This window comes from Phoca vitulina, unplaced genomic scaffold (genome assembly GCF_004348235.1).
Source record: "Phoca vitulina isolate PV1807 unplaced genomic scaffold, GSC_HSeal_1.0 scaffold79, whole genome shotgun sequence".
Lineage (NCBI taxonomy): Eukaryota > Metazoa > Chordata > Mammalia > Carnivora > Phocidae > Phoca > Phoca vitulina.
Genome location: NW_022589782.1, coordinates 6,383,410 through 6,409,415, shown reverse-complemented (window position 1 = coordinate 6,409,415; position 26,006 = coordinate 6,383,410). Strand labels below are relative to the sequence as shown.

At 43.9% G+C, this 26,006-nt stretch overlaps 1 protein-coding gene and 1 non-coding gene across 2 annotated transcripts; one reads left to right on the top strand and one right to left on the bottom strand.

Annotated features, from left to right (window-relative positions):
- Nucleotides 1-2,919: 2,919 nt before the first annotated feature.
- LOC116625594 lies at nucleotides 2,920-3,023 on the top strand. Its single transcript, XR_004298112.1, has one exon. It is a non-coding gene; the product is annotated as a U6 spliceosomal RNA (small nuclear RNA).
- A 9,768-nt stretch (nucleotides 3,024-12,791) lies between these two features.
- Nucleotides 12,792-25,720, bottom strand: ZSCAN25 (zinc finger and SCAN domain containing 25). The gene is made up of 7 exons (XM_032394203.1): nucleotides 25,647-25,720; nucleotides 24,239-24,352; nucleotides 22,732-23,147; nucleotides 21,367-21,568; nucleotides 20,676-20,767; nucleotides 19,089-19,215; nucleotides 12,792-15,252 (listed from the first exon to the last, which is right to left on the bottom strand). The coding sequence occupies exons 3-7, from the start codon at nucleotides 23,116-23,118 to the stop codon at nucleotides 14,420-14,422; spliced, it is 1,641 nt and encodes a 546-aa protein (XP_032250094.1). The 5' UTR covers nucleotides 23,119-23,147; nucleotides 24,239-24,352; nucleotides 25,647-25,720; the 3' UTR covers nucleotides 12,792-14,419.
- Nucleotides 25,721-26,006: the final 286 nt, after the last annotated feature.

Here is a 26,006-nt window from a genome sequence, read left to right as displayed (position 1 = left end):
TGATAAGGAGAGTAATTGTGGCAGGGTTGTGCTTCAAGTGTCCGTTGCAGAGAAACAAACCACCCAAACTTAGTGACTTAAAATAACAGCAATCATTGAAGCATCTGGCTGACTTAGTCAATGGAGCACGTGACTCTTAATCTAAGGGTCATGAGGTCAAGCCCCATGTTGGGCGAGGAGTCTGCTGAAAATAAAAGTAATAATAAAACAATAAAAAATAAATAATGCCTACTTAACCAGGACTGTTATAGAGTTCAGGCAAATTCTTGTATATAAAATACCTGTAATAAATAGTAAACACTCAATAAAATATTACTTAAAGGAATTTAAAAAAATAACAGCAATCATTTATTTTATCTCTCATCTTTCTGGGAGTGGCTGTGTTGAGCTAGGCAATGCTCCTTCGGGGTCTGTCATGTGGTTGCAGACAAACAGGCTTGGGCTGGAGTTATCCTGAAGGATTCCCCACTCACGTATCTAAGGGTTGATGTTGGCTGTCAGCGAGGACCACAGTTAGGGCTATTGTTGCTGGAGTATCTATGTGTGGCCTGTCTGTGACACGGGCTTCCTCACAGCATGATGGCTCGGTCCCAAGGGCAAGCATCCCAAGCACTGTTTTTCATGACGCAGCCTGAGGAGTAACAGCATCACTGCCTTCATATTTTATTTGTTAAAAGTGAGTCACTATGGGACGCCTGGGTGGTTCAGTCGTTAAGCGTCTGCCTTCGGCTCAGGTCATGATCCCAGTGTCCTGGGATCGAGCCCCACATCGGGCTCCCTGCTCTGCGGGAAGCCTGCTTCTCTCTCTCCCACTCCCCCTGCTTGTGTTCCCTCTCTCGCTGTGTCTCTCTCTGTCAAATAAATAAATAAAATCTTTAAAAAAAAAAAAAAAGTGAGTCACTATGGCCAGACAATATTCAAGGGGAAAGGAATTAGACTGTAACTCTTGATGGGAAGAATGTCAAAGAATTCGCAGACATGTTTTAAAAATATCACAAGTACTTAGGGAAGATCTCTCAAGACAGAAACTCACGTGAAGAGAGAGATAAAGTCGTAAAAGGTCTTGAGGAAATGGGTTCCAGGCACAGGGAACAAGAGCACAGCCCCTAAGATTAGGGAGCATTCTTGGCATGTTGGCCAACATGCTCCAGAAAGAACTGTTAGCTAAGTAAGGTCTTTGACTTTTACTCCGAGAAGAGAAGCCTTTGGAAAGTTATGAACAGAGAAGTGAAATAATCTTATTTATATTTTCTAAAGTTCTTTTATGATGAAGAGACTATAGAATGGAAAGAAAAGAAGCAGCTCCCTGCTAAAGTCGTCCAAGAGAGAAGATGGTGGCTCAGACCTGAAAGTGCTGGAGGTAGTAAGAAGCTGCTAGACTGTGTGTGGTTTGAAATAGAACCGACAGAATTTACCGATGGTTTGGATTCGGGGTATGAGAGAGCGGGCTCTAGGCTTTTTGGCCTGAGCAACTGAGGGAATGTAAGATCTATCCACTAAGATGAGAAAAAAAAAAAAAGAGGTTTGGATGGTGGAGAGAAAACAAAGAGTTTGAGATGCCTATTTGATCTTCAAGTGGGTAGCTGTATCTGTGAGAACTCACAGTGGAATTCAAAGCCCCCTGGGATCTGGCTTTCCCCTCCCCACCCCGCCCACCCCCCAGCTATGCCACCGAAACAGATCTCACCAATATCACCAATGATTCTCTAACTTGATAAGGCCAGTAGCATTAAACACATTCACACTGTTGTGCAGCCACACCACCATCCATCCACAGAACTCTTCCTTTTCCAAAACTGAAATTTTGCCCCCATCTAACACTAACTCCCCATTCCTTCTGCTCCCGGCACTTGGCAACCACCCTTCTACTTTCTGTCTCTATGAATCTGACTACTCTAGGTACCTCATGTGAGTGGAATCATATAGCACTTGTCCTTTTATTTCACTTAGCACAATGTCTTCAGGTTTCATCTGTGCTGTAGCATGTCAGAATTCCCTCCCTTTTGAAGGCTGAATAACCCATTGTATGAATAAACCACATTTTATCAACTCATCCATTGATGGACACCTGGGTTGCCTCCACCTTTTGACTACTGTGAATAACACTGCTATGAACATGGGTGTACAAATATCTCTGAGTCCCTGCTTTCAATTCTTTAGGGTCTATACCCAGAAGTGGAATTGCTGTGTCATAATGGTAACTCTAGTTCTCATTTTTTGAAGAGCCACCAAACTGTCTTGCAAAGCACTTTTTGCTTTTTTTTTTTTTTTACTTTTTGCATTTTACATTCCCACCAAAAGTGTACAAGTTTTCCAATTTCTCCACATCCAAACTAAGAGATAAAAAAAAAATTGAGGGGCGCCTGGGTGGCTCAGATGGTTCAGCATCTGCCTTCGGCTTAGGTCATGATCCCAGGGATCTGGGATCAAGCCCCACATCGGGCTCATTGCTCAGTGCAGAGCCTGCTTCTCCCTCTCCTCTGCCATTCCCTCCACTTGTGCTCTCTGGCTCTGGCTCTCTGTCAAATAAATAAATAAAATCTTTAAAAAAAAAATTGAAATCTCTGTTAAATATCTTCAGTGAAAAGTTGCATGTCTTTGCTATCTGTCTCTAGTTGGGGTTAATCTAATTCTTTTTTTCTTTTTTGCTGCTACACTTAGTAAATTAGGAAAGGAAAATGAAACGCAAGAACATAATACATATTAAGTAAAGACCCAATGTTGAGATAAGGTGTCAGTATGTTCTGTATGAACGGAGTTATTCTGACAATGATATGATCTATACAAGTGGTGGTCTAGGAATGGATCTCCCCTTAGTTGGCACTTAGAGTCAACTCCATATAAACATTAAGTTGGGTGGGACAATGGAACAGTTTGGATAAAAGTGTGGAAAGGAAATAGATACTAAAACTGAGAAGAGTGCTCACTTTGACCACACTTATACTAAAACTGGAGCAATACAGAGATTAGCATGGCCCCTGTGCAAGGATGACATGCACATTCGTGAAGCGTTCTATATTTTTGTATGGAATCACTGAATCACTAGATTATACAACTGAAACTAATATAACATTGTATGCTAACTCACTGGAATTAAAATTAAATACTGAGAAAAGATCCAGTGGGGTGACCGATGTTTATAGCAGCAATGTCCACAATAGCCAAACTGTGGAAAGAGCCAAGATGTCCATCAACAGATGAATGGATAAAGAAGATGTGGTATATATATACAATGGAATATTATGCAGCCATCAAAAGGAATAAGATCTTGCCATTTGCAACGACGTGGATGGAACTGGAGGGTATTATGCTGAGCGAAATAAGTCAAACAGAGAAAGACATGTATCATATGACCTCACTGATATGAGGAATTCTTAATCTCAGGAAACAAACTGAGGGTTGCTGGAGTGGGGGGTGGGGTGGGAGGGATGGGGTGACTGGGTGATGGACACTGGGGAGGGTATGTGTTCTGGTAAGCGCTGTGAATTGTGCAAGACTGTTGAATCTCAGATCTGTACCTCTGAAACAAATAATGCAATATATGTTAAGAAAGAAAAAAAGAAGAAGAAGAATGTAGCAGGAGGGGAAGAATGAAGGGGGGGAAATCGGAGGGGGAGAAGAACCATGAGAGACGATGGACTCTGAAAAACAAACTGAGGGTTCTAGAGGGGAGGGGGGTGGGAGGATGGGTTAGCCTGGTGATGGGTATTGAGGAGGGCACGTTCTGCATGGAGCACTGGGTGTTATGCACAAACAATGAATCATGGAACACTATATCTAAAACTAATGATGTAATGTATGGTGATTAACATAACAATAAAAAAATTTAAAAAAAAAAAAGATCCAGTGGGGTGAGAAGGATAAGAATTATTATTTTTGCTATCTTTGCATAATAATGGCGCGAGCCAAGCTACTCATGCTGTTTGACAAGGTCCAAGTATGGGGAACGATCCTGAAAACAGGAGACTCCACAGCTGGCTCCTGCTATTCTCTTTCATTTCGTTTATGGCAATCTTTATAATTGTGGGAATATTTCCGGGGTTTCATGATAAAGTGACTACTCATCTTAGTTACGCCTATCTAAGCAATCATAATGAAACTAATTCCAGGAAGAATTAGTTTCTATAGAACAAAATAACAAGACGGTCACACTCTGTCTAGCACCTTTCTCTTTGCATACTGTTTTTTAGTTTTAGTGAAAGCCAATAAGCAGAAATCAATAAAGGTCATGTTAATCATTACAAAGGAAAAATGAAAGAAGGCTATGGCTGTAATCCAGAAAATGATCTAAGATTTGGAAAAACAAAAATATCCTAACATATAAATAAAGTTCCTCCGAGGCTGTCAGGAGGAGATGCTTGCAACCTGATCCTGTGTCTGTGTCTCCTCATTGGTCGACGCCGTCCTTTCCTACGAGAGACCCACCCCGGCTGGAGCTGGACTCTGGCATAATAAAGCATACATGCCCTTTGTGATGGCTTCTCCCAACAAAGTGATAGCCAAATCTACAAATGGCCTTGCACTCACTCTTCCCCTCCCTTATCTTCCTCCCCCTTACCTTCTTTTTCCTTCAACAAATCAAGACATCCCTTTACTTTAGTCAGGCACAAAAGAATGACATCTTAAGATATTTTACTAAGAATCCAAGGTAAAATAAGAGGAAATAACACCTCATTCAAAAGAAGGCAAAAGGAAAGGGGTTTTTTCTTGAATAGACATCTGAACTATCTAGAATCCAGTCTACTGTTGAACTCGACTTCTGGACTGGGACTGATTCCCAGTTGCAAAAGCTGTGCTCTTTCCCAAACTCTCCTATATCATTTCAGTGGTCTCCCCATCAATGCCCTTGATACCCTCCAAGTCCTCTCCTATAGTTATGTAGAACAAAGATCTACCAGTTTACATAAAAGGATACTGTTAAAGATCTTTCACAGATACAGATCTCAGAACTTACAGATATGGTTCCATTGAAGAGTTCCTAACAAACCCTCTGTGACACTCAGACTCTCCCAGCTACGTCACACCTACTTTGCTGTGCTGTCCACATCCAGCCCAGCACCTAGTCAGGGATAAGCACAACCTCATCTACATCAGAATTCAAGCATTTTTCCATTGAGCTGCACCCTTGGGACACCCAAAAGAAAGTGCTTCATCCTCCTCACCCATTATGGGGACATAAAAGTGGAGTAAAGCAATGGCAACCAAGAAAATTGGGGAGGGACGGCCACCACGGATTCACTGAAGAAATCTTTCTTTTTTCTTTTTTTTTTTTTTAAAGATTTTATTTATTTATTTGAGAGAGAGAGACACAGCGAGAGAGGGAACACAAGCAGGGGGAGTGGGAGAGGGAGAAGCAGGCTTCCCACGGAGCAGGGAGCCCGATGTGGGGCTCGATCCCAGGACGCTGGGATCATGACCTGAGCCGAAGGCAGACGCTTAACGACTGAGCCACCCAGGCGCCCCAAGAAATCTTTCTTAAGCACATTTATTAAGCTGGGCATTACAGTGAACCCTGAGACAGAGTGAATGGATCTCTGACAAATAAAAAAAAAAATCAAAATCAAAGTATTTTTCTTGGGAGAGATCAGGATGTAAGTATCCTGTATTGTTGAAGAGATTCACATGTTATGGCTACAACCTGAAAGGAGTAAAATAACACTTTGCTGTGGAAAGTCATGCCTTGCTGTTCCTTCTTAGGGCCGTATCTGCTTTGCGCTGGTGGGGGTAAACTTCAGGATCTGTTCCAGTGTTTGAATGGGTGTTCTGGTGAAGCCGCATGTTTCCCACAATGGAGCTATTATTCCTGAGATTTATGTGATTATCACCTGAGGGGCTGCGTAAAATGAAGATTCCCTGTGGACATCCACAAATACATTTTAAACAAGTTCCCCAGGTGATTTTGATGTTAAGTGATACTGTGTTAAGTAATACTGTGAGAATCTCTGTTGAAAAGCATTATTAAAAGACAAACTGAGGCATATTAAAAATGTTAAGAGTTTGAGCAAAAATCAATTCCCATCAGACAGTACCAAACCAGAAGTGGCTAGCAGCCCTCCACCCACGGGAGGTAGCGGCCAGACACTTATAAACATAGGAAGCAAAGCAAAGAAACTATTTCATTGGCTATAGCTTAAAGTTGCCTTATAGGGGAAAGCCTATGGATATTTGTGGTTGTTTGCCCTTATGTTTCAATTCCTTAACTTTGAGGCATTGACCGACTTAGGTTTGGGGTTGTTTATGTAGGCTGCCAAGGCATTAGTACTACCTGTTTAATGGCCTCCTTGTTTAAGTAATTTAATAGCATGAAGGACAAAATCTCAATCTGGAATATCCTAAGGATAGTTTTCACCTTAAGTATTAAGTATGTCAGGGACTTGCCAACTCCACTACCAGCAAAGGTGTGAATACGGCTCATGGCTCAGCAAGCTGACAGAGCTTGTTTTACTGAGTGTTGACTACCACCCAGAGGCAGCAATTTTCTCTGCAGGATCACGGAAAGCAAGGGAAAGGTCCTAAGACAGTGGAGCTGGATCGCTTGCTTCTAGATCTGATACATTGGATCTTTTGAGTCAGATGCCATTATTCCATGAGCAAATGATCTTCTAGAGTCCAACCCCACACGATCTAGTTACCTCTCCTACTGCTCCCCTGAGCCTCCTGAAGTATAAAGTACTTCAATGTAGAGGTATGATAAGCGCCAGGTGGGATTTACCAGAGAGGCATTTGGGTCATTTTTGGAGTCAGGGAGGGCAGAGAAGCTAGGGAACAGTAAGGACACTGGAATGTTGTGGGTCTCTAGGGGTAGCAGCTCCTGCTGATTTAATAGTGCATGAAGACACTGGATGTGGGCTGGAGCTGAGGTCCTCTGAGGTTTGCTAGGGCCTGGGGTTAGGGGAGCTTTCAGATGTATACCTATAGTCACTGGGTGGTACATAAACTCTATCACACACTAGAGGTGTCAAGCGAATGCCTTTTGGGTACCTAATTCCCAGCAGATCAGCTAAATCTAAAAAACAAAACAAAAAAACACAAAAAAACTAGGCTTTCTGAAGACCAGTCCCCAACATCTAACAGCCCTTCTGTTATTTCATATTCAACAATTCTAAAATTAGACTCATTTTTCCCTTTTAATTCATTGCTGCTCAAACCAGTTAACCCAGTTAACCCTCCAGATTTCATTTATTTGACCATCAATTTTGCCCTGCTATAGAGGTCTGTTCATAGGCACCAAGTAAGATACAAATTGTGAAATAATTCCAAAACACTGTGAGACTAAATGCCACCGGGATACTTGTACATTTGTATTAACCAGAACATGCATTAATTACCAAAGATGCTCCCTGAAGCAATGGGCTAAAACCAGCAGATTTGGGGAAAATGATCCCTCATTTGGAGCAGAAGGTATACGCCTACACAAAACCAAGCCCAGGGATGAAGACACTGAAAACAGGACTTTCCATAAAGGAAGCTGCCACACGAAAGGTCTTCCTTCAGTCACTGCAGGAAGGAGCCTTGGTCAACCACACGCATAGTGGAAAAAGCATGGGAATGAATCTGCAGCTCTTGTGCAAGATGAGGTATGATCAATTCAGCGCATCTCATTAGCTATACGCTGTGTCACCCTCCTGCTCCCACCTCAGGGCCATTATCACTGGACAAGGACTTGCTACCCTTTTCTTCCCACATTCATAACTAGTAAATCCCGTCGGGTTTTTTTTTTTTAATTTTAAATTCTTATAATAAAATAATTTAAAGCTTACAGGAAAAGTTGCAAAAACAATAGTGCAAAATACCCATATATCCTTTACCCAGGTTCATTTATCATTAACATTTTTACCTTCTTTTCTTCCCTCCTCCTCTGCCCTGCTTCCACCTCCCCTCTGTGTATATATATATGTGTGTATGTATATATTTGTGTATGTACACACGACAGTCCTTTATCCTTAAATACTCGTGTGTATTTCCTAAGAACAGAGATATTCTCTTACATCACAACATAGTTATCAATGCTAGTACTTTTAACATCAATACAATAATTTTATCTAATCTAGATCCATATTCCAATTGTGAAAACTGAATCAATAATGTTTTTTAAAGCTGCACAACATTACATTGTGTGGACGTGGCATAGTTTTTTCAATCGCCTATTCTGGATATTTACGCAGCTTCCAACATTTTTGCAGTTAGTAAGAAGGCTGTAATGAATAATGTTCTGCATATGTATTTTCATATTATTAGAGATGCCTCTTTAAACCCACCCATAATTTTGTAAGATACTGCTAAATTCTCCTCCGCATGAGGTTGCACTGTTTTGCATGCCATCAGCAACACATAGGAATTCCAGTTTCCCCACAAACTCATTGACAGCACATACTGTCAAGCTTTGGAATTTTGGCCAATCGGATGGGAAAAAAATCTCTCAGTATAGTTTTATTGGAATTTAAGTGAAGGTCAACATCTTTGAATATGCTTACTAGCCATTTTCATATCTTTTTTATGAAGTCAAGTTTGTCAGTTTTTCAATGGGATTGTTTCATTCGGTTTTTTTTTTAAAAAAAAGTTCTCCACGTATTAGAAATATTAGAATTTTGTGTTATGTTGCAATTTCTTTCTCCCAACCTGTCATTTGTCTTTGTTTATTGTTTTTGCCATTCAGAAGTTCTTAAAATTTTTATGTAGGAATGCATCAATCTTTTTTTTATGCCTCTGGATCCTCAGTCCTAGATTTAAAATCTTTCCCTGAACCCGCGTTTTAGAGGAATTCACATCCACGGTGTTTTCTGGTACTTGGATTCTTTCATTTTTCACATTTGGATTCCTGATTCATTTGGAGTTTATTCTTGAATGTGATGTGAGAAATAGGTCATTTTTATCTTTCTCCAAATCACTGTCCAATTATCCCAATGAGACTTCTTAAAAAAGGGAGGCTCAGTCCATTCAGCATCTGTCATCAGCTCGGGTCATAATCTCGGGGTCCTGGGATGGAGCACCAGCTTTGGGGCTCCCTGCTCAGCAGGGAGACTTCTCCCTCTCCCTCTGCCCCTCCCCCTGCTCCTTCTCTCTCTCTCAAATAAATAAAATCATTAGCCATCAGGGAAATTCAAATCAAAACCACACTGAGATACCACCTTACACCAGTTGGAACAGCAAAAATTGACAAGGCAAGAAACAACAATTGTTGGAGAGGTTGTGGAGAAAGGGGAACCCTCTTACACTGTTGGTGGGAACGCAAGTTGGTACAGCCACTTTGGAAAACAGTGTGGAGGTTCCTCAAAAAGTTAAAAATAGAGCTACCCTATGACCCAGCAATTGCACTATTGGGTATTTACCCCAAAGATACAGATGTAGTGAAAAGAAGGGCCACATGCACCCCAATGTTCATAGCAGCAATGTCCATGATAGCCAAACTGTGGAAAGAGCCAAGATGCCCTTCAACAGACGAATGGATAAAGATGTGGTCCATATATACAATGGAATATTACTCAGCCATCAGAAAGGATGAATACCCAACTTTTACATCAACATGGATGGGACTGGAGGAGATTATGCTAAGTGAAATAGGTCAAGAGAAAGAAAGTCACTTATCATATGGTTTCACTTATTTGTGGAACCTAAGGAATAGCATGGAGGACATTAGGAGAAGAAGGGGAAAATGAAGGGGGAGAAATCAGAGGGGGAGATGAACCATGAGAGACTATGGACTCCGGGAAACAAACTGAGGGGAGGGGTGTGGGGGGATGGGTGAGCCCAGCGATGGGTATTAAGGAGGGCACATATTGCATGGAGCACTGGGTGTTATACACAATGAATCATGGAACACATCAAAAACTAATGATGTACTGTACGGTGACGAACATACATACATACATAAATAAATAAATAAATAAATAAATAAATAATCTTTTTTAAAAATAAAATAAGTAAATAATAAATAAATAAATCTCTGCCCAGAGATTTGAGATTCCATCCTTAATACACACTAGATTTCTATACAGAGCCGGGGCTATTCTCAACGTTTTCTGTTATCCCATTGGTCTATTCATGCACAAGTCCCACACTGTTTTACCTGCTGGGGTTTTTCCCCAACACTTATTTCCCATTCCTTCCATCAGTGCCTCAGTCCGGCAGCAGGAACCCTTCGAAATAAAGGCTGGAAAAACCTCGTGAGTATTGAAGTACAGTTAATCAGGCTGCAGGTAAGATTCATGCCATACCTTTTGAAAAGCAAATGTTAAAGTAATAACTCCCCAGGACAGACCTTGGGCAGAAAGTTATCTGGTTTTATCACCACCCAAAGGATAAGGAGGGGTTTCTCTTACAAAGGTCATACCCCCTTGGCACTCTTCATTATCACATGCAGCCAGCCCTGAAAGTGCACATTATAGTTGGGTGAAGAAACTGCAGACACCAAATCACACACGATGAAGGCTATAAACAAAGTGACCAAATATCCCCGTTTGTCCTGGAGTCCCACTTTACAATACTGTCCTGGCATAATTAATAGCACTTCCCTTCACTGTCAAAGGAGCAGGAAATGTATGAGATGAGCTTGCAACATCTTGTCATACCAGAAAGCAAAGAAGCTACCAAAGATGATTTAGGGTTATGTCAAAAGGAATCAGGAGCCAAGTTGAAAAGGTACTGACCAAAGGTGAAATGATCTGAGCATCAATAAGAAGAACTGCAGCAGACTGGTTTAAATCCATGAATGCACTTTGAAAAAATAATTGATCAGTTACAGGAAGCAAAGCAACCAGATCATTATTGCGAAAACAGGCAAAAGGAAGAACCAAGCATTTTCTTTTCTGTATGAACTGTAACTAAAAGTAATCTATTAGTTAATGAGGGGGAATTTCTGATACAAGAATCCCAGTTAATAAACGAAGAATCATTTATAGAATTAATGAAATAAATAGATCTAGGCTCCTAACATCATATATAAACAACCAGACATGCCACCATCTCTAATGTGTTCTTGCCAAAATATGAGAAGTGAATCTTGTTACACCTCTAGACTTGTAAGTTTTTAGTTAATACAGAGGGCAGAGAACTATATTAAATAATATCATAGGTATGCAAACAGCAAAATTCAAAGACAAGAAATTCTACAGGATAAATAATGCAGTTGTTTCAATGAATGAATTTCAAGAGAAAAAATAGGAACTATAAATTATAAGACTTAGGAGACAAAGCAACGAATTGCAACTTATGGATCTTATTTGGACCATAACTCAAATAAGCTTTTAAAAAAGTACGTGGTTGGGGCGCCTGGGTGGCTCAGTTGTTAAGCGTCTGCCTTCGGCTCAGGTCATGATCCCAGGGTCCTGGGATCGAGCCCCGCATAAGGCTCTCTGCTCAGCGGGAAGCCTGCTTCTCCCTCTCCACTCGCCCTGCTTGTGTTCCCTCTCGCTGTGTCTCTCTGTGTCAAATAAATAAAATCTTTAAATAAATAAATAAAATTAAAAGTGCGTGGTTTTTAAGAAAACATTAATTACAAATTAAGGAATTATTCACTTTTATTGGTATGATAATAGTATTGTGGGTTTTCTTTTTCAAAGAGTTCTTACCTTTCAGAGGTACACACTTAAATATTTATAGACAACATTTGGGAGTCGTTTCAAAATACTTCAGTAGGGATGGAAGACAGGGAAGAGGGGGTAGAAAAAAAACAAGATTGGCTATGATTTTATGATGGGTAAAGCCAAATAACACATGGGGATTCATTATATATGTTTGAAATTTTCTATTAAAAAAAATTTCTAAATAGAAAAACAGAGAAAACAAAATACTTAACATTTGAATAAGTAACAAAAATATTACTAAAACTCCACGGAAATATTTTTTCTTTTGAGGCTTTTTCGAGGCATCATCCATAAATTTTGGTCTCAAAGCAGATAGGGGAACCTAAAAGAAAAAGCCAGCAAGGCCTAGCTCCTACCAAAGCTTCTCTGAAGAGATTCCAACTGGCTGAAAACCCGAAGTCCTATTTGGCTAAGGATATGATCAAAGAGAATCTATAAATTTAATTCAGGTAAACAGAAAGACCATTGATGAGCTACTCCCAGCCTGTAGCAGCCCCAGACTCCTTGACTAGTTTTGGAATATGGACCTCCTAGAGAAGGCCAAACTCAGGCCACATCAGCCCCAGGTCCTACAGACCACAAGCCAGAGACTTAGGGAAAGCCTTCCCCTGGGTTTGGCTGCAAGGTGGCTTGTAAGCTTAGCCAAGCTTGTCTGGGAAGTGGGAAAAAAGAGCTGATTTTACATCTGGACCTCAACATTGCTAAGTAGCAGCAACCTAGTGTCTCAGACAGTGCATGACATCTCAGATACACTTATGCCCTGGCTACTGCAGGCTCATAGGGACAGCTGAGAGGCCAGGAAGTCATCTGCTAAATTAAAATGAAACATCATGGCTATCTACCATGGCTATCTAAGAAACATGTGATAAAATAATGTGTTTCAAAGTAGACTGAGTAATGAAACTCTCTGTGTTGAAGTCATCATTTATCTTATTTACAATGAAAAAATGGGGAGAACAATACTCAGGAAAAGAATCTAATATTAAAAGGCACCATAAAGGACACCTGGATGGCTCAGTCAGGCATCTACCTTCGGCTCAGGTCATGATCCCGGGATTCTGGGATCAGCCACCATCGGGCTCCCCCTGCTCAGCAGGAAGTCTGTTTCTGCTTCTCCCTCTCCCTCTGACCTTCCCCCTTGCTCGTGCTCCCATGCGCGCGCGCTCTCTCTCTCTCTCAAATAAACTTTTTAAAAAATAAATCAATAAAAATAAAAACAAAAGGCACCACAAGACAAATCACATCTTGTAATTATAGTACTCAGACTCTCTCTCAGCAGCCAGCATTCGAAGGCACAGCACTACAACAATACTGCTGTGTGGTCCACATTCATTACACAGAATTTTAAGCAGAAAGGAAACTCTTTAGTGATGGCAAAATAAGAAAGCATGAACAGTTACAAATACTATACCTGCTCATTATTATGTATTTTTAAATGCCTACAAACATCTTTATTTTTCCTGAATTGGCACTCATGCAAAACAGATCACTACCACCTCATCATCCATAGTTGGCGACCAAGATCCTCTCAGATAACAAGGCTCTAGATCTATCAACAGAGACTATTTAGTAACAAGGGGTAGGTGGCGAATGCATTTCAAGGCAAGACACTGACAGGACCAAGAACAAAGGCGCAGATCCCAGATCCAGTGTTTATGGGAGTATCCACGGGTTCCACCTTAGGTGGTTCTGAAGATCAAATATATTCACTAAAATGTAAGCTCTACAAGGTCAAGGATCTTTTCCCCCTATTTTATTCACTGATGTATGGCGAACACCTAGCTGAGTTCCTGTTGGGCCTCAACAAATATGTGTGGAATGAATAAAGAATAGAAAAAAAGGCATCTTATATACTGTAAAATGCCATCAAATATAAGGTATTAATACCAGTTCATCTTTTGGATTCATTTAATCAGATCTTTATATAGAACTGAATGTTTTTTAAAATACTTTCATGTTTATTCAGTGATCAATAACAAAATATTAATTTCCTAATGGATGGGTGAACAGTTGTTACAGTACAAGGAATAATGGGGAAACTTTACAGATGAGGGTACAATGGTACAGAGACAAAGGGGGTTACAAATAAAGTAAAATCAACAAAGCTGCCTGAGAGATCCCAACTGGGGAGGGAAAGATCCAGGCACCTGAGCAGCAGGGCAGAACGAGTGAGCACCAGAAGACTATCCTCTCACACAGCACTTAGCACAAACATAACTTAGAACGCCTGGAGTTATTAATGGTTCTGTGTGTTTCCATTGCTAAATCACAAGCTCTGGGAGGCTCAGATCTCATGTGTCTTGTTCACCACTGTGTTCCCAGCACCAGGCACAGAGTAGCTGTTCAATAAATATTTGTTAAATGGAAAAGAAGGAAGGCAAAGTCTGAACTAAGGATCTTGCAGGTAGATACAGCCCTCATAAAAATGAGGTTTAAGCTTCCAACATGGGAGAAAATTTTGCTTTAACTACCAGACTTGCTCAAGAGGCGGATATGAACATTCCACCAAAGGAGGCTCTGAAATTCAGGATATCCTTTCCCCAAAAGACGGTGAGAAACTGTTCACATCACTTGGATAAAAGACATGAGGAGCTGTGCTCTCTGGAAACTCAAAATAAATCAGGCCTTTCCCTGGTTCTGTTTTCAACAAATGGAAAGAAAATGGGTCAAAGTGCCTTTCCGCACCCCATCACTCTTCAGCCCCCACTTCAAAGCCCTTCAGTGAGTAAAGACGAATGCATCCTCCAATGAGGTCTCCCTCCATTTGTGGTCCTGAAAGGTCCTGCACCTTCCAGGACGTTCCATTTACAAAAAAGGTGCATTTCAGCATGGCACCCTTACTGCACCAGGGTCTCCTGGCGATGCTGAGTTTTCTGGTGCCGATTGAGGATGGACCTCTGGTTGAAGCTCCTCCCGCAGGCAGGACAGTGGTAGGGCTTTTCCCCAGTATGGATCCTCTGGTGTCTGACCAGCCGCTCCCCTTTACTGAACCGCTTCCCACACACCTGGCACCCATACGGCTTCTCGCCTGTGTGGGCTCGCCGGTGCACAGCCAGGTTTGCGTTCCTGCTGAAGCTCTTGCCGCACTCACAGGTGTAGGGCTTTTCCCCCGTGTGAGTTCTCCGATGCACCTGCAGATGCTGCCTCCGGCTGAAGCTTTTCCAGCAGTCACCACACTTGTAGGGCTTCTCCCCCGTGTGACTCCTCTGGTGGACCTCAAGGTGGTGCCTCTGGCTGAAGGTTTTCCAGCACTCACTGCACACATAGGGTCTCTTTCCCAGGTGTGTTCTCTGGTGCTTCATGAGGTACTCTCTCAAGGTGAACCCCTTCCCACACTCGACGCACCCATAGGATTTCTCTTCTTCATGAGTTCTCTGGTGTCTGACAAGATTTGAGCTCCGACTGAAGCCTTTTCCACACTCGGGGCACTGAAAGGGCTTCCAGAAAGAGCTGTGGGTCTTGAGGTCATCCGGCAGGGGTATGACGCCATGCTGAGGAGGCGACGGCCCTGGCATGTTTCCCACAGAACTACTGGGCTCCTGCTCACAGCTTCTTCCAAGCTCAGGGCTCTGAAGCGTGGCTTCCCCAAACCTCTCTGACGTCACCCGAGCAAGCGCCCCCTTGAGGTCTGCCTGCTGGGTTTTAGACTCCTTTTCCTTGCTCCCAATGCCTACAGGACAAAGGAGATACAGGCTGATTCTACAGCAATGATGAAAGTAAATTTATACGTTAGAATCTGGCTCCTAAGGTATCCCCCCAACAATTCCTTCTTTTTCCCTTTGACTGACAACCTCAATACAGTTTCCTTTCACTGACTCTAAAACCAAACTTTGCTCTACTTCTCTCCATCTCTGTTATTGACTGAATGTTTGTGTCCCCAACCCCCCAAATTCATAGGTTGAAGCCCTATGCCCTAATGTGATGCTATCAGGAGATGGGGTGTTTGAGAAGTAATAAGGTACAGTCATAAGGGTGGAGCCCCCCAAATGGGATTAGTGTCCTTATAAGAAAAGGAAGAGAAACCAGAGCGCTTTGCACACACAGGTCATGTGAGCATGATTCCTCATGATAGGATTACTGCCCTTGTGAAGAGGCAGAGACACAAGATGGATCCCTCCATTGTCTGCCATGTGAAGACACAGTGAGGTGGCAGCCAGGTGCAAGCGAGGAAGAGGGTGTTCCCCAGACACTGAATCTACAGGAACCTTCATCTTGAACTTCCAGAACTCTGAGAAATAAATGTCTGTTGTTTAATCCACACAGTCTATAATATTCTATTATAGCAACCCGAGGTAAGACAATCTCTGTACCTTTTTACAGAATAGTCTGCCAAGTTTTAACAACCACTCACTTAACGTTCTACTAACTCGGACTTTCATTTCCTTCTAAATCTAACTCAATGATTTCCTTGAAGAAAGCAACCCTGCTTGCTCTCTTCAGCGAATATATACTGAATTAGCACTTTGCTTATCCTGTACTTATTTACACACAATCTTGTTGAAAATGCTATTTTACATTCATCAAGGTGTTCTGCCTTCCCTAGAGATTACCAACCTATTCCAGGGATGGTGAACTACTTGGAGTTCTCCATATCCTCCCTACACTTGCTCAGCAAGTGGTCCCTGCTCACGCTGCTCCCTCCGCCTAACCAGGTTTTATCAATCTGGGTCTCCTGGGAGCCTGGCATAGGCTTACTGGCTGCTGGATGAATGAACAAACCCACTCTGTCACTGACTTCTACCAGACTGAAATGCCCGTGAATGCTACTGAAATGCCTCAAGCTGTCTAGATGTCCTTCCTCTGATCCCTCTTTCATTCTCTCTAAATTAACACAATTATTTACAGAAGAACAGGAGGAAGGCGAAAAAAAGGGAAGGCTCTAGGGAGCAAAATAGCCAAGACAGAAAAAAAGAGAAACAAGGGGCACCTTGCTGGCTCAGTCCATGAAGCATGCAACTCTTAATCTCAGATTGTAAATTCGCGCCCCAGATTGGGTATATAGATTACTTAAAAATAAAATTTTTAAAAAAAGAAAGAGAGAGAGACAACAAGCAGCACTTAAGGATGGAAAGGGTCCTTTCAGGTGACGCTGTTAAAATGCAAAAAGAAAAACATCACATGCCTCCTGACCTAAACAAAGATGAAGGACTCTCACCTCTGACGGATTCTTTTGTAAATTTCCCAGGAAAGTAAAACTGCACAAAACATTAACTATAGAGTTCAAAGAATTTTCATAATGAACACAACCATGTAAACAGCATCCAGCTCAAGAAACATTACCAGCATCCAGAAAGCCCTCTCCCATGCCCTCCAGTGACTATATCCTGCCCCCCTTGGCAAACATGCTATCCAGACTTTTATCACCATAAAGTGCTTTTGCCTGGTCTTGAACTTTATGCATTGGATTCACACATTGTTTATGGCTGCTTCTGCTCATTATTATGCTTTTAAGATTCACCCACATTGTGGAACATAGCTATAATTACACTATGTTCTTTTTTGTTAGTGTATGGTATTAGTTTCCAGTTTTGAGGTGTTATGAATAGTAAAACTGAAACTAAATGTAAAGCACAAGCCTTACCTAGACTCTGAGGAGATATGAGTATGTGCTAGGTATTACATATCATGGAATTCTGGTGTCTCAGGCCCAATCCTACACAGCTGTCAATGCAGGAGCCACACATTCATGGGACTAAATCCCAGGATGATCTGAAGGTTGAGACAGCCATTAGACAGTATGCGTGGGAAACGGACCTCAGCCCACCAAGACAGCATAAACACTTAGGGAAGTGCTTAGGTTTTTTGAAACAATGGGAAGAGGACAAACATACAGCCAGACTCTCTAGCAGAGTCAGAATGGCCAAGGGCATGTAAAAACCCTCTAGCAATAGGAGGGCAGAATCTTCCAGCACACAGCAGCGTTGGTGGCAGAATTTTGTCCCTGAGGGGAACCAAGGTGCTGGAATGCTAATACCACCATCTGGGGCACACTGCAGGAGCTCCTGCGCTGCACAGTTATGTCCGAGGGTTTCCACGTCCTCTGCCATTACAGAAGTCTTACATCTTTTATAACGTATGTTGGCAGCCTTTGGCCACTCACATCACTGCCATGGCATGACAACCCTACCTGGACCCAGTTCTCCTAAGTCCCTCCTCTAGTGTCCCTTACACTACTCCATAACGACCATTATTACATACACTTGGGCTCTTCATCCGAGCTGCTAAGATTGTAGAGGCAAGGACCTTTAAGACTTCATAGTCACCAGAATGTTGGTCACATAGCAAGTGCCAAATAAATATTTTGGGGTGATAAATAAATGAATGTTGACTGACTCATAAAGAAATAATATTTGTAGAGCTAATAAAAATATCTAACACTACTATATTCGCCAAACATTAATCCTCACAATGCCATGAGATTTCCCATTTTGCAACTGAGAAACCAGAGTCCTAAAAAGGTCACCTGTGGTGTCCAAGGTCACAATCAGTAAGTGATGGAGCCAGGATGGATTCTCATGTGCTAAAGGCAGTATAGTGATACTCTCACTCATCCCTCAACATGTTTCAAGATGAAAATCGGCCAGATGGGGTGGGGTCAGTAGATGAGCAGTCAGTACATAACTTAGAAAGTTATGAAAGGAAAAGAAGCAGAGGGAACAAAGGAGAGGGCCATTCCCAACCACGTTTCTTTTCCTCCCTCCCTCCAACCCGCAGATATTCCTCTCCACTCTGGCAGTCCCTAGCCCCCTCCTCCCGGGCTTTCCCACCAGGGCCTCTCCTTGTACTTCCCTGGGCTCGCTCTTCCCTCCTCTCTTGCTGCTCCTCCTCCTGTGGGCTTTTCATTTGCATCGTGGTCTCGCCCTTCCAGCTCCAACCCCAGGTAAAACCTGGCCACCACCTGAGACAGGCCCAGCCCAGGCTCTGCTCGCTCTGTGACATGGGAGCACATGGACCTCTCCGGTTTCTAACATCTTTCTGTCCATCCTCCTGCCATCCTCTGTACACACACCTCGTGCTCCGAAGGCTTCCCTGCCATTAGTCCTGCCCCAACACAAAACTGCTAAGGTGGGGCCAGCACCCAGAGGGCACTCAATAAATCCCTACTGAATGAACAAGATCAGAGGATCATTTTTTGCCGCTCTTTTGCTCTCGAGCCTGGGTACTCTTCGGTCACAGACAGAGTAGGTGCTCCAGGAATCCTAATGACCGACCTGTCTCATCACAGCCTGGTGTTTTCTTGCCCCCTTGTCCACTCCTCTCCTGAAAGGAAAGCACATGGCCAGCTCCTTAAACCTGGATCCACGCTCTTTCCTTGGACCCATTTACTCATTTTCTTTTGTCAGTAGTACCAGGTTCTGAAATCTGGGGCAAGGGCAAGAACCCTGACCTGGTCTAGCTAAAACTTTGGGCAAGGTTTATGCCTATGTCATTTCCTATTCCTGTTTTCAAAATTCCAAAATTTCAAAATTCCTCAGTTTCTTACCTTTGGGATGGAAACAGTCTTACCTGAAGCTGAGACCCCACAGTCCCGGGGTTCCACGTATTCCCCAAAGCAGTCTATCTGGGCTGGAGTCACATGCCTCCACTCCTCCTCGGGGAAGGCCAGGGCCATATCTTTAAATGGCCCCAACCCCTGAAACAATAGGAAATTGCTATAGATAGAAAAATAATCCTAAGGTAGGAAGAGTCTAAAAGCAGAAGACAACAGGGGACAACACTCTAGGGAAGAATGGAGCAAGAAAACCGAAGGAACTGAAGTCGTTAGTGGTCTGGGGGGCAGAAAGGCCTACCTCTCGACAGTTAATGACAGGGGAGTAATGGATTCATCTGAGCCACTGTATTTCCGAGACTTTGCTGCAGACACCGAGCTTATACCCTCACAACCACAAAACCCAATTCCCATTTTTCAAGTGCCTCCATTCAAGCCTCAGAGCAGATCCACTCATCTAAAACTGATTTTCCCTCAGAGGTAAGTAAATATTTGGGCAGGCCTTGTCTTTTTTTTTTTTTTAAGATTTTTTTATTTATTTGACAGAGAGAGACACAGTGAGAGAGGGAACACAAGCAGGGGGAGTGGGAGAGGAAGAAGCAGGCTTCCCACCGAGCAGGGAGCCTGATGCGGGGCTTGAACCCAGGACCCTGGGATCATGACCTGAGCCGAAGGCAGACACTTAACAACTGAGCCACCCAGGCGCCCCCGGGCAGGCCTTGTCTTAAGAACAATGTTGTGTTAAAATAAATTCAGTATCATTCAACACCATGAAGAACTATTACAGGAGAAGGGGAGGGTCTGGCAAAATTAAAACATGTTGTCATCCTTTATCTCCATCCTGGGAAAACAGGAATAGGAAATGACACAGGCATAAACCTTGCCCAAAGTTTTAGTTAGACCAGCCTTGATTCATTTTTTTTTCCTGCCAAATGACAGCTTTCCTTCTACAAGAACTCTTCACTTTAAAACCACTGTCCCCTTCAGAAAGGTGCCATGCTGGAAATCCCCCACCTCCCTGGTAACAGCACCCAGTGGACATGGCAAGAGTGCCCCATCTGTGCTCTTTTCCCCCATCTGTGGCAGGCAAAGAAGTGCAAACAAAGCCAAAACTCCTGGTGTAGCCAGGATAGGGGCCAGTGGGACCACTCTGCTCAGTGCTCCAGGGAGTCCCGAACCCTGAGTCAGCTACGTTCTTGCTGATGTGGGAGAAGGAGGGTTCAGAGGAAGAGTAGCAGCAGAAGTATCCATAAAGGCTATCTGCAAAGGGTTACTGACCAACTGCCACAGCCTAGATCAAGCCTAGGGGGTTTCTATCAATAAGGTCTTCTTCTTCCTCACAATTAAAAGAGTAATCCTGAGTCAAGCAAAAAAAAAAAAAAAAAGTCACAGAGCAATAAAAATGAGTGTACTGAGCCTTATTGACCCTAAGGGTCCAGGCATAAGGCTCAACTCAAGTTAACTGAGGATGATAAAGTGGAGAAAACAAAACTGTCATATCCATCAGAACAAGAAAGGTACTTAGTTGTGCAGAGAAACCTTAGGGAAAGTGAACTCATTCAAAACAATGTCATGGTCCCCAGAAGGGGAGAGGTACAGCTCACCTGGGATCCAGCTGTAAGGAACCCAGCTGCCATCTCTTGGTCCCTGGTGTTCACTGGAGGGAGGCCAGGACCAGCCTGAAGAACTGGTAGAGCTAAGCAAAGGGAAAAAAGCATGAGAAAGATTAGCACGGTCTTGCAGTTAGCTTGTTCAAAGGTGTCCACTGCCTGACAAATAGAACCCTAAGAACCTTAAGGAGACTCCATACAGATGGGGTTTGGGTACAGCCTACCCTGTTCTCAACCAAGAAGACAATCCCAACCCAATATGCCCTGCCCCTTGAAGACCAGCCATGCTCCCTGGTCACACTCTGGAAATAACCCCCTTTGAGATTCAGTAACACAATGAAGTCACATATTACTTTTAGGGATATGGTTTGTCTGCCCACTTAAAAAATATCTCTACATGTCACCTGCATATTCCAGGAGGTTTCTAGAAAGGGATGTGAGGGAAAAGAGAAGAAAAGAAATGGTAAGAGAGCATAATCCCAGGTATCCCCTACAGAAATCAGAGAGTCAAGATATAGAAAACAATTTCACTTCATCTGTTTCCTACTGAAGTCAAGGAAGTAACCAGGAAAACTCGTAATTACAGCCCACAGGTCACTTAATTTATCAATTGCTGGGCTTGTAAAGGACAGAGTCACAAAGCACAGTTTTCTGTGTCCTTACTTCTTTACTGTTTGCATCTTACCCTGCTCCTGGAAGGCTTGGGTCCCAGCTCCAGGATCCTGACTGAGTTGCTCCTCAGTGCCTTGGTCTAGGCCTTGAACTCCTTCTCCATGGGGCATCCCCCACTCGGGCTTGATCTCCACTGGCCCCAGGTGGACACCTGGTTCCCAAGGGCCTCTGCCAAGTGCTGTCTCCTGTTGTTCTCCCTGCACGTGGCATGGAACCTAAGGACAGTCCCCAACACCTATTAGAATGAGGCCTGGGTGAGGGATTTGAATTAAAACCTAAAAAGAGAACCAAGAAAACAACTATTCCAGCTGCAAAGGAGGGGAAGAAAAAGCTGGCTAGGTTCTTCCCCAGGATGTCAGTGGGAAGGTGAAAAAGAGGCTAACCTCTCTTTATCAGGCTCTATGCAACTGTTATGTGTCCATGCCATTTTGTAAGGGTCCCTTTGGCCTGACCGAATTCCACCATGAATAATATCACAGAGAGGCTAAATATTGTTTGGTTGAGAACTTTAGCCCAAAACACTCCCTACTAGGAAAAAAATCCCCCAATTATAAATGCTAAAAGTAAAAAATACAAACCTTGATTCCGTAGTGAATTAGCTAGTGAGAAAAACTTGCTCTAAAAATAGCAAGAAAAATCAGGACAACTCACATTGAGACACAGTCACAAAAACAGGCCCTTTTTGGTCTACTTTAAAGCTCCTGGGTTAGGAGTAAATAAAACAATTCTTAGGATTATGGAGGAAGTCAGGGGTAACTACAGTAGGAAAAGGAAGAATGAAGTGAAGAAAGATGGTTACTTGCAAGCAAAACAGTTATGTTAAGTCCTGCTCTCTTCTTTCCCAGCCAACAATCAGGTGACTGTACCAAAGAGTCACAGACACGTTGCCAAAGTCCCAAGGAAGCATCTGAGATGCAACTGCCTGGTATCACCAGAACACCACCACAGAATCGCTAATGTGAGCCACTTGAGCACTGTGCAGACCATGCTTCTTAGTAAGAATATTCACCCAAGTGGAATTCTCTGTATTCCCACATGCATCTCTGCCCAAAGAGGAATGAGTCTATGAGGGACCTTAAAACTGGTCACAACTGCCTTCTTTAGGCCTGAGGCTCACAAGGGAAATATGGCCAGGCCTCTGTCCTGATGACCAAAAGGGAAGCTAACAGCCCTTCTACAGGCCCTGCAGCTTCCCTGAGAATGACTTTTCTTCCTGAAAACTCCACTGCCCTCCAAACAGTACCTCAGGGAGTCTGGGAGCAGATGAAGGAGACTGTATACCTCATCTACTCCCACTGCTTCCTCAAACTTTTCAATTCTTTAAATCTCCCCTTCCCACACCAATGAAACAAGACCCAGATACCCCCTTCTCACCCACCGCCTTGGCCTCCAATGTTCTCTCTGTGAAGTCCTCCACCATGGCCACAAGAGCCTTGCCACTCTCCAGGCCATGCTCCCGAATCCAGGCATAGAACTCCCGTGGCAGGATGGTCAGGAACTGCTCCAGCACCAGCAACTCCATGATCTGCTCCTTGGTGTGCAGCTCAGGCCTCAGCCACTGGCGACAGAGTTCCTGGAGTTCCCTGAGGGCTTCCTGAGGACCAGCTGCCTCCTGGTAGCGGAACTGCCGAAACCTCAGACGAAAAGTCTCCGGACTAGGGTCCTCCCTTCCCCTGCCCCATGGCAACTCTTTCTCTAGCTTTACCACAGGAACACCCATCTGCTGCTGAGGGTCTTCTGCCATCCTTGGACGCTCCTTAAGCATCTTCACACCCCTCCCAGAAGACTGAAGGTCTGTTGGGAAGACCAGACAAACAAAAATGGCAGCAAAAATGAGACAAAGGAAAAGTCAGTCCATCCCAGTTCTGTGTCTACATCAATGGATATTCTGCTAGAGAACATGACAATTACTTTCAAAAGACTGAACATATACCCTGAAAATCACGTCAATTCAATTCAGTAAATATATGTTAACTAGCTAGTATGTGCAAAAAAATGTATGGGGTTTACTTTATACCCACAAACACTGCAGGATCTCATTAGGGAGATAACACTAAAATCAGAGAATATAAAATAGGTTATAATTAGATCAGTCACACGGGCCTACTCTTCCAAAGGTATAATACACCTTCAATAAATACATATGCCAGACCTGCAGAAACTAGAAATATAACACAGATTGGGTGCCTGGGTGGCTCAGTTGGTTGAGCATCTGCTTTTGGCTTGGGTCATGATCTTGGGGCCCTGGGATCAAGCCCCACATCTGGCTCTCTGCTCAGCGGGGAGTCTGCTTCTCCCTCTCCCTCTGTGCTCTCTCTCTCTCTCTCTTGCTCTCTCTCAAACAAAGAAATAAAATCCTTAAAAAAAAAAAAAAAAGGAAATATAATACAGAACAAAACAAACAAGGCACTTACCCTTTGATACTTATATACTAGTGCAGCAGACAAAAAATATATAAGCAAATAAAATTATAAATGGAGATAAGCTCTAGAAAGCAAACAGGTAGGGTGCTCTATTAATGGAGGATGAACAACTTGAAGAACGATTTTCTGAAAAGATGACATGTAGGCTGAAACCCAAAGAATGAGAATGAGCCAGTCATTCAGATTTTTCCAGGCACAAGGATTGAGGCCAGAAATTACTCTGTGTATCTGAGAACAAGCCAAAGTGCAGTATGGCTTCTGCAGAGTTAAGTGAGGGACAGAGCTGCATGAGAAGAGGTGGCAGAAGCAGGCAGAACCAGATTATCCAGGAACTGGGACACACTAAAAATTACGGCTTAACCTTACTTTGGCGGGAAGCCACCTGTTTTACGAAGGTCATTTTGCCTGTGCTGTGTCAACGGACTATAGATTAGAGGGGATAAGAAGGGAAGCAGCACTTACAGTGGTCCAAGCAGGAGAGGCTCGGGATGGTGGCAAAGCAGACAGAGTCAAGACATATTTTGGAGGTAAAACCAATAGACTTGCCAGTGGCTTGGATGTGACCGTGTGCTCAGCCTAAAGAAAACAACAGAGTGACACATATGTCATTATAACTGATCAAAAGATTTTTAACTTGTGGGGTGCCTGGATGGCTCAGTCGGTTAAGGGCAGACTCTTGATTTCCCTCAGGTCACGATCTCAGGGTCCTGGGATCCAGCCCTGCTTTGTGTTCCGCGCTCAGTATGGAGTCTGCTTCAGGATTCTCTCCTTCTCCCTCTGCCCCTCCGCCCCCTGCTCTTTCTCTCAAATAAAAAAAAAATTTTTTTTACAGATTTTTAACTTGTGTAGGCTCTACCAGTTAGAAAGCCTTTGAACACACACTCTCATTTAATACTTAATAACCATTCTGTATAAGGAGTATTAGCCCCCCCCCTACTTTTCAAAACGAAGAAACTGGAGATGGAAGAGATTAGTGGCCAAGGTCCGCAGCCCAAAGGATATGGCACAGATAAGCCACAGGGGGAGCCAAAAGGAGAGAAAGGTGAATGTCGTTCAAGTACTCATGAATAAAGAAGGGGCTTACACTAGACTGGAGGATGAGTACTATTTAATTTCATGCCGGATTCAGGTTGGGGGTGCAGGGTAGGCTGGGGAGACAGACCTGGGAGTCCAATGTGGGGAAGGGGCTCAGTTTTTAGAGGAGGGAAAGATCAATCTTAATGCCACAGAGAATAAACTGGCAGGAGGTACTTCCGAAGCTCCTACTTAATATGCTATTGGGTGTTCGTGTACTTATATACCCTTCTTAAACCTATTTTACATTTTCAGTCGATTCATTTTCTCCGCTGCACCAACTGAGATTTCTCTTCCATGACTTCCCAGCTGCTGCATTTATTCACTCCCCTGTTGCACTGAGGGCACTACAGCGCAGATGTTTACCAATGTGTCTCCGACTACCAGATTCCCTGAAGGCGCGAAAGGTCCTCACTCATCTTTCATCCCTGGCACTTGACGAAGAGAAGGCTTAAAGAGAAGCCATTCTTTACGTGAGGGTCCCACGTCTTGCTCTAAAATGGCTACTTTCAATTTTGTGAGAGATCCGCGCTGGTTCCAGGTCTCGAGTTCGTGGACGCCCCCGAGGCTGAGGCAACCCTGGCCGGGCCGGCCCAACCCCGCTCCCACCTGAGCCCCCGCGTCCCGCCCCGCCATGGCCTCCGTGCCGCGGAAGGCAGCTCTGGGGAGACGCGCCGCCCGCTACCTCAGCCCCGCCGCCGCCACCGCCACCGCCACCGCAGCGGCCCGCAGCGGCCCCGAAGCCCGGCCCGCCGCCGCCTCCGCCTCGACCCAGCCACCCCAACCCGCCTCTCACCCGCGGTCCCTCAGCAGCGCCGGCCTGGCCCGAGCCCTCAGCGGACCGGAAGTGGGCCGCGGACGCTGTCAGACAGGTGCGTGAGGAAAGAGCCCCTTCCGCTTCCTCTCTAGGAGTCCCGGAGGTCGGTGTGTCTCTATGGTCGCTGGTCCCCTGGGCCTGTTGCGGGAGACCGGGCGCCTCTTCCCAGGCGAACTCGTCCCCTAGAGGCTCGCGGTCCTCGCGATCGTCAGGCCCTTTGGCGCCTCTGTGTTTTTGCATCTGCTTTCCCTCCGTGAGAAGGTCCCTCCAGACATACTCCTGGACACGAAGCCTGTGTCAATGGGCTTTAGAGTCCAGTCGGTCAACACGTGCTTATTC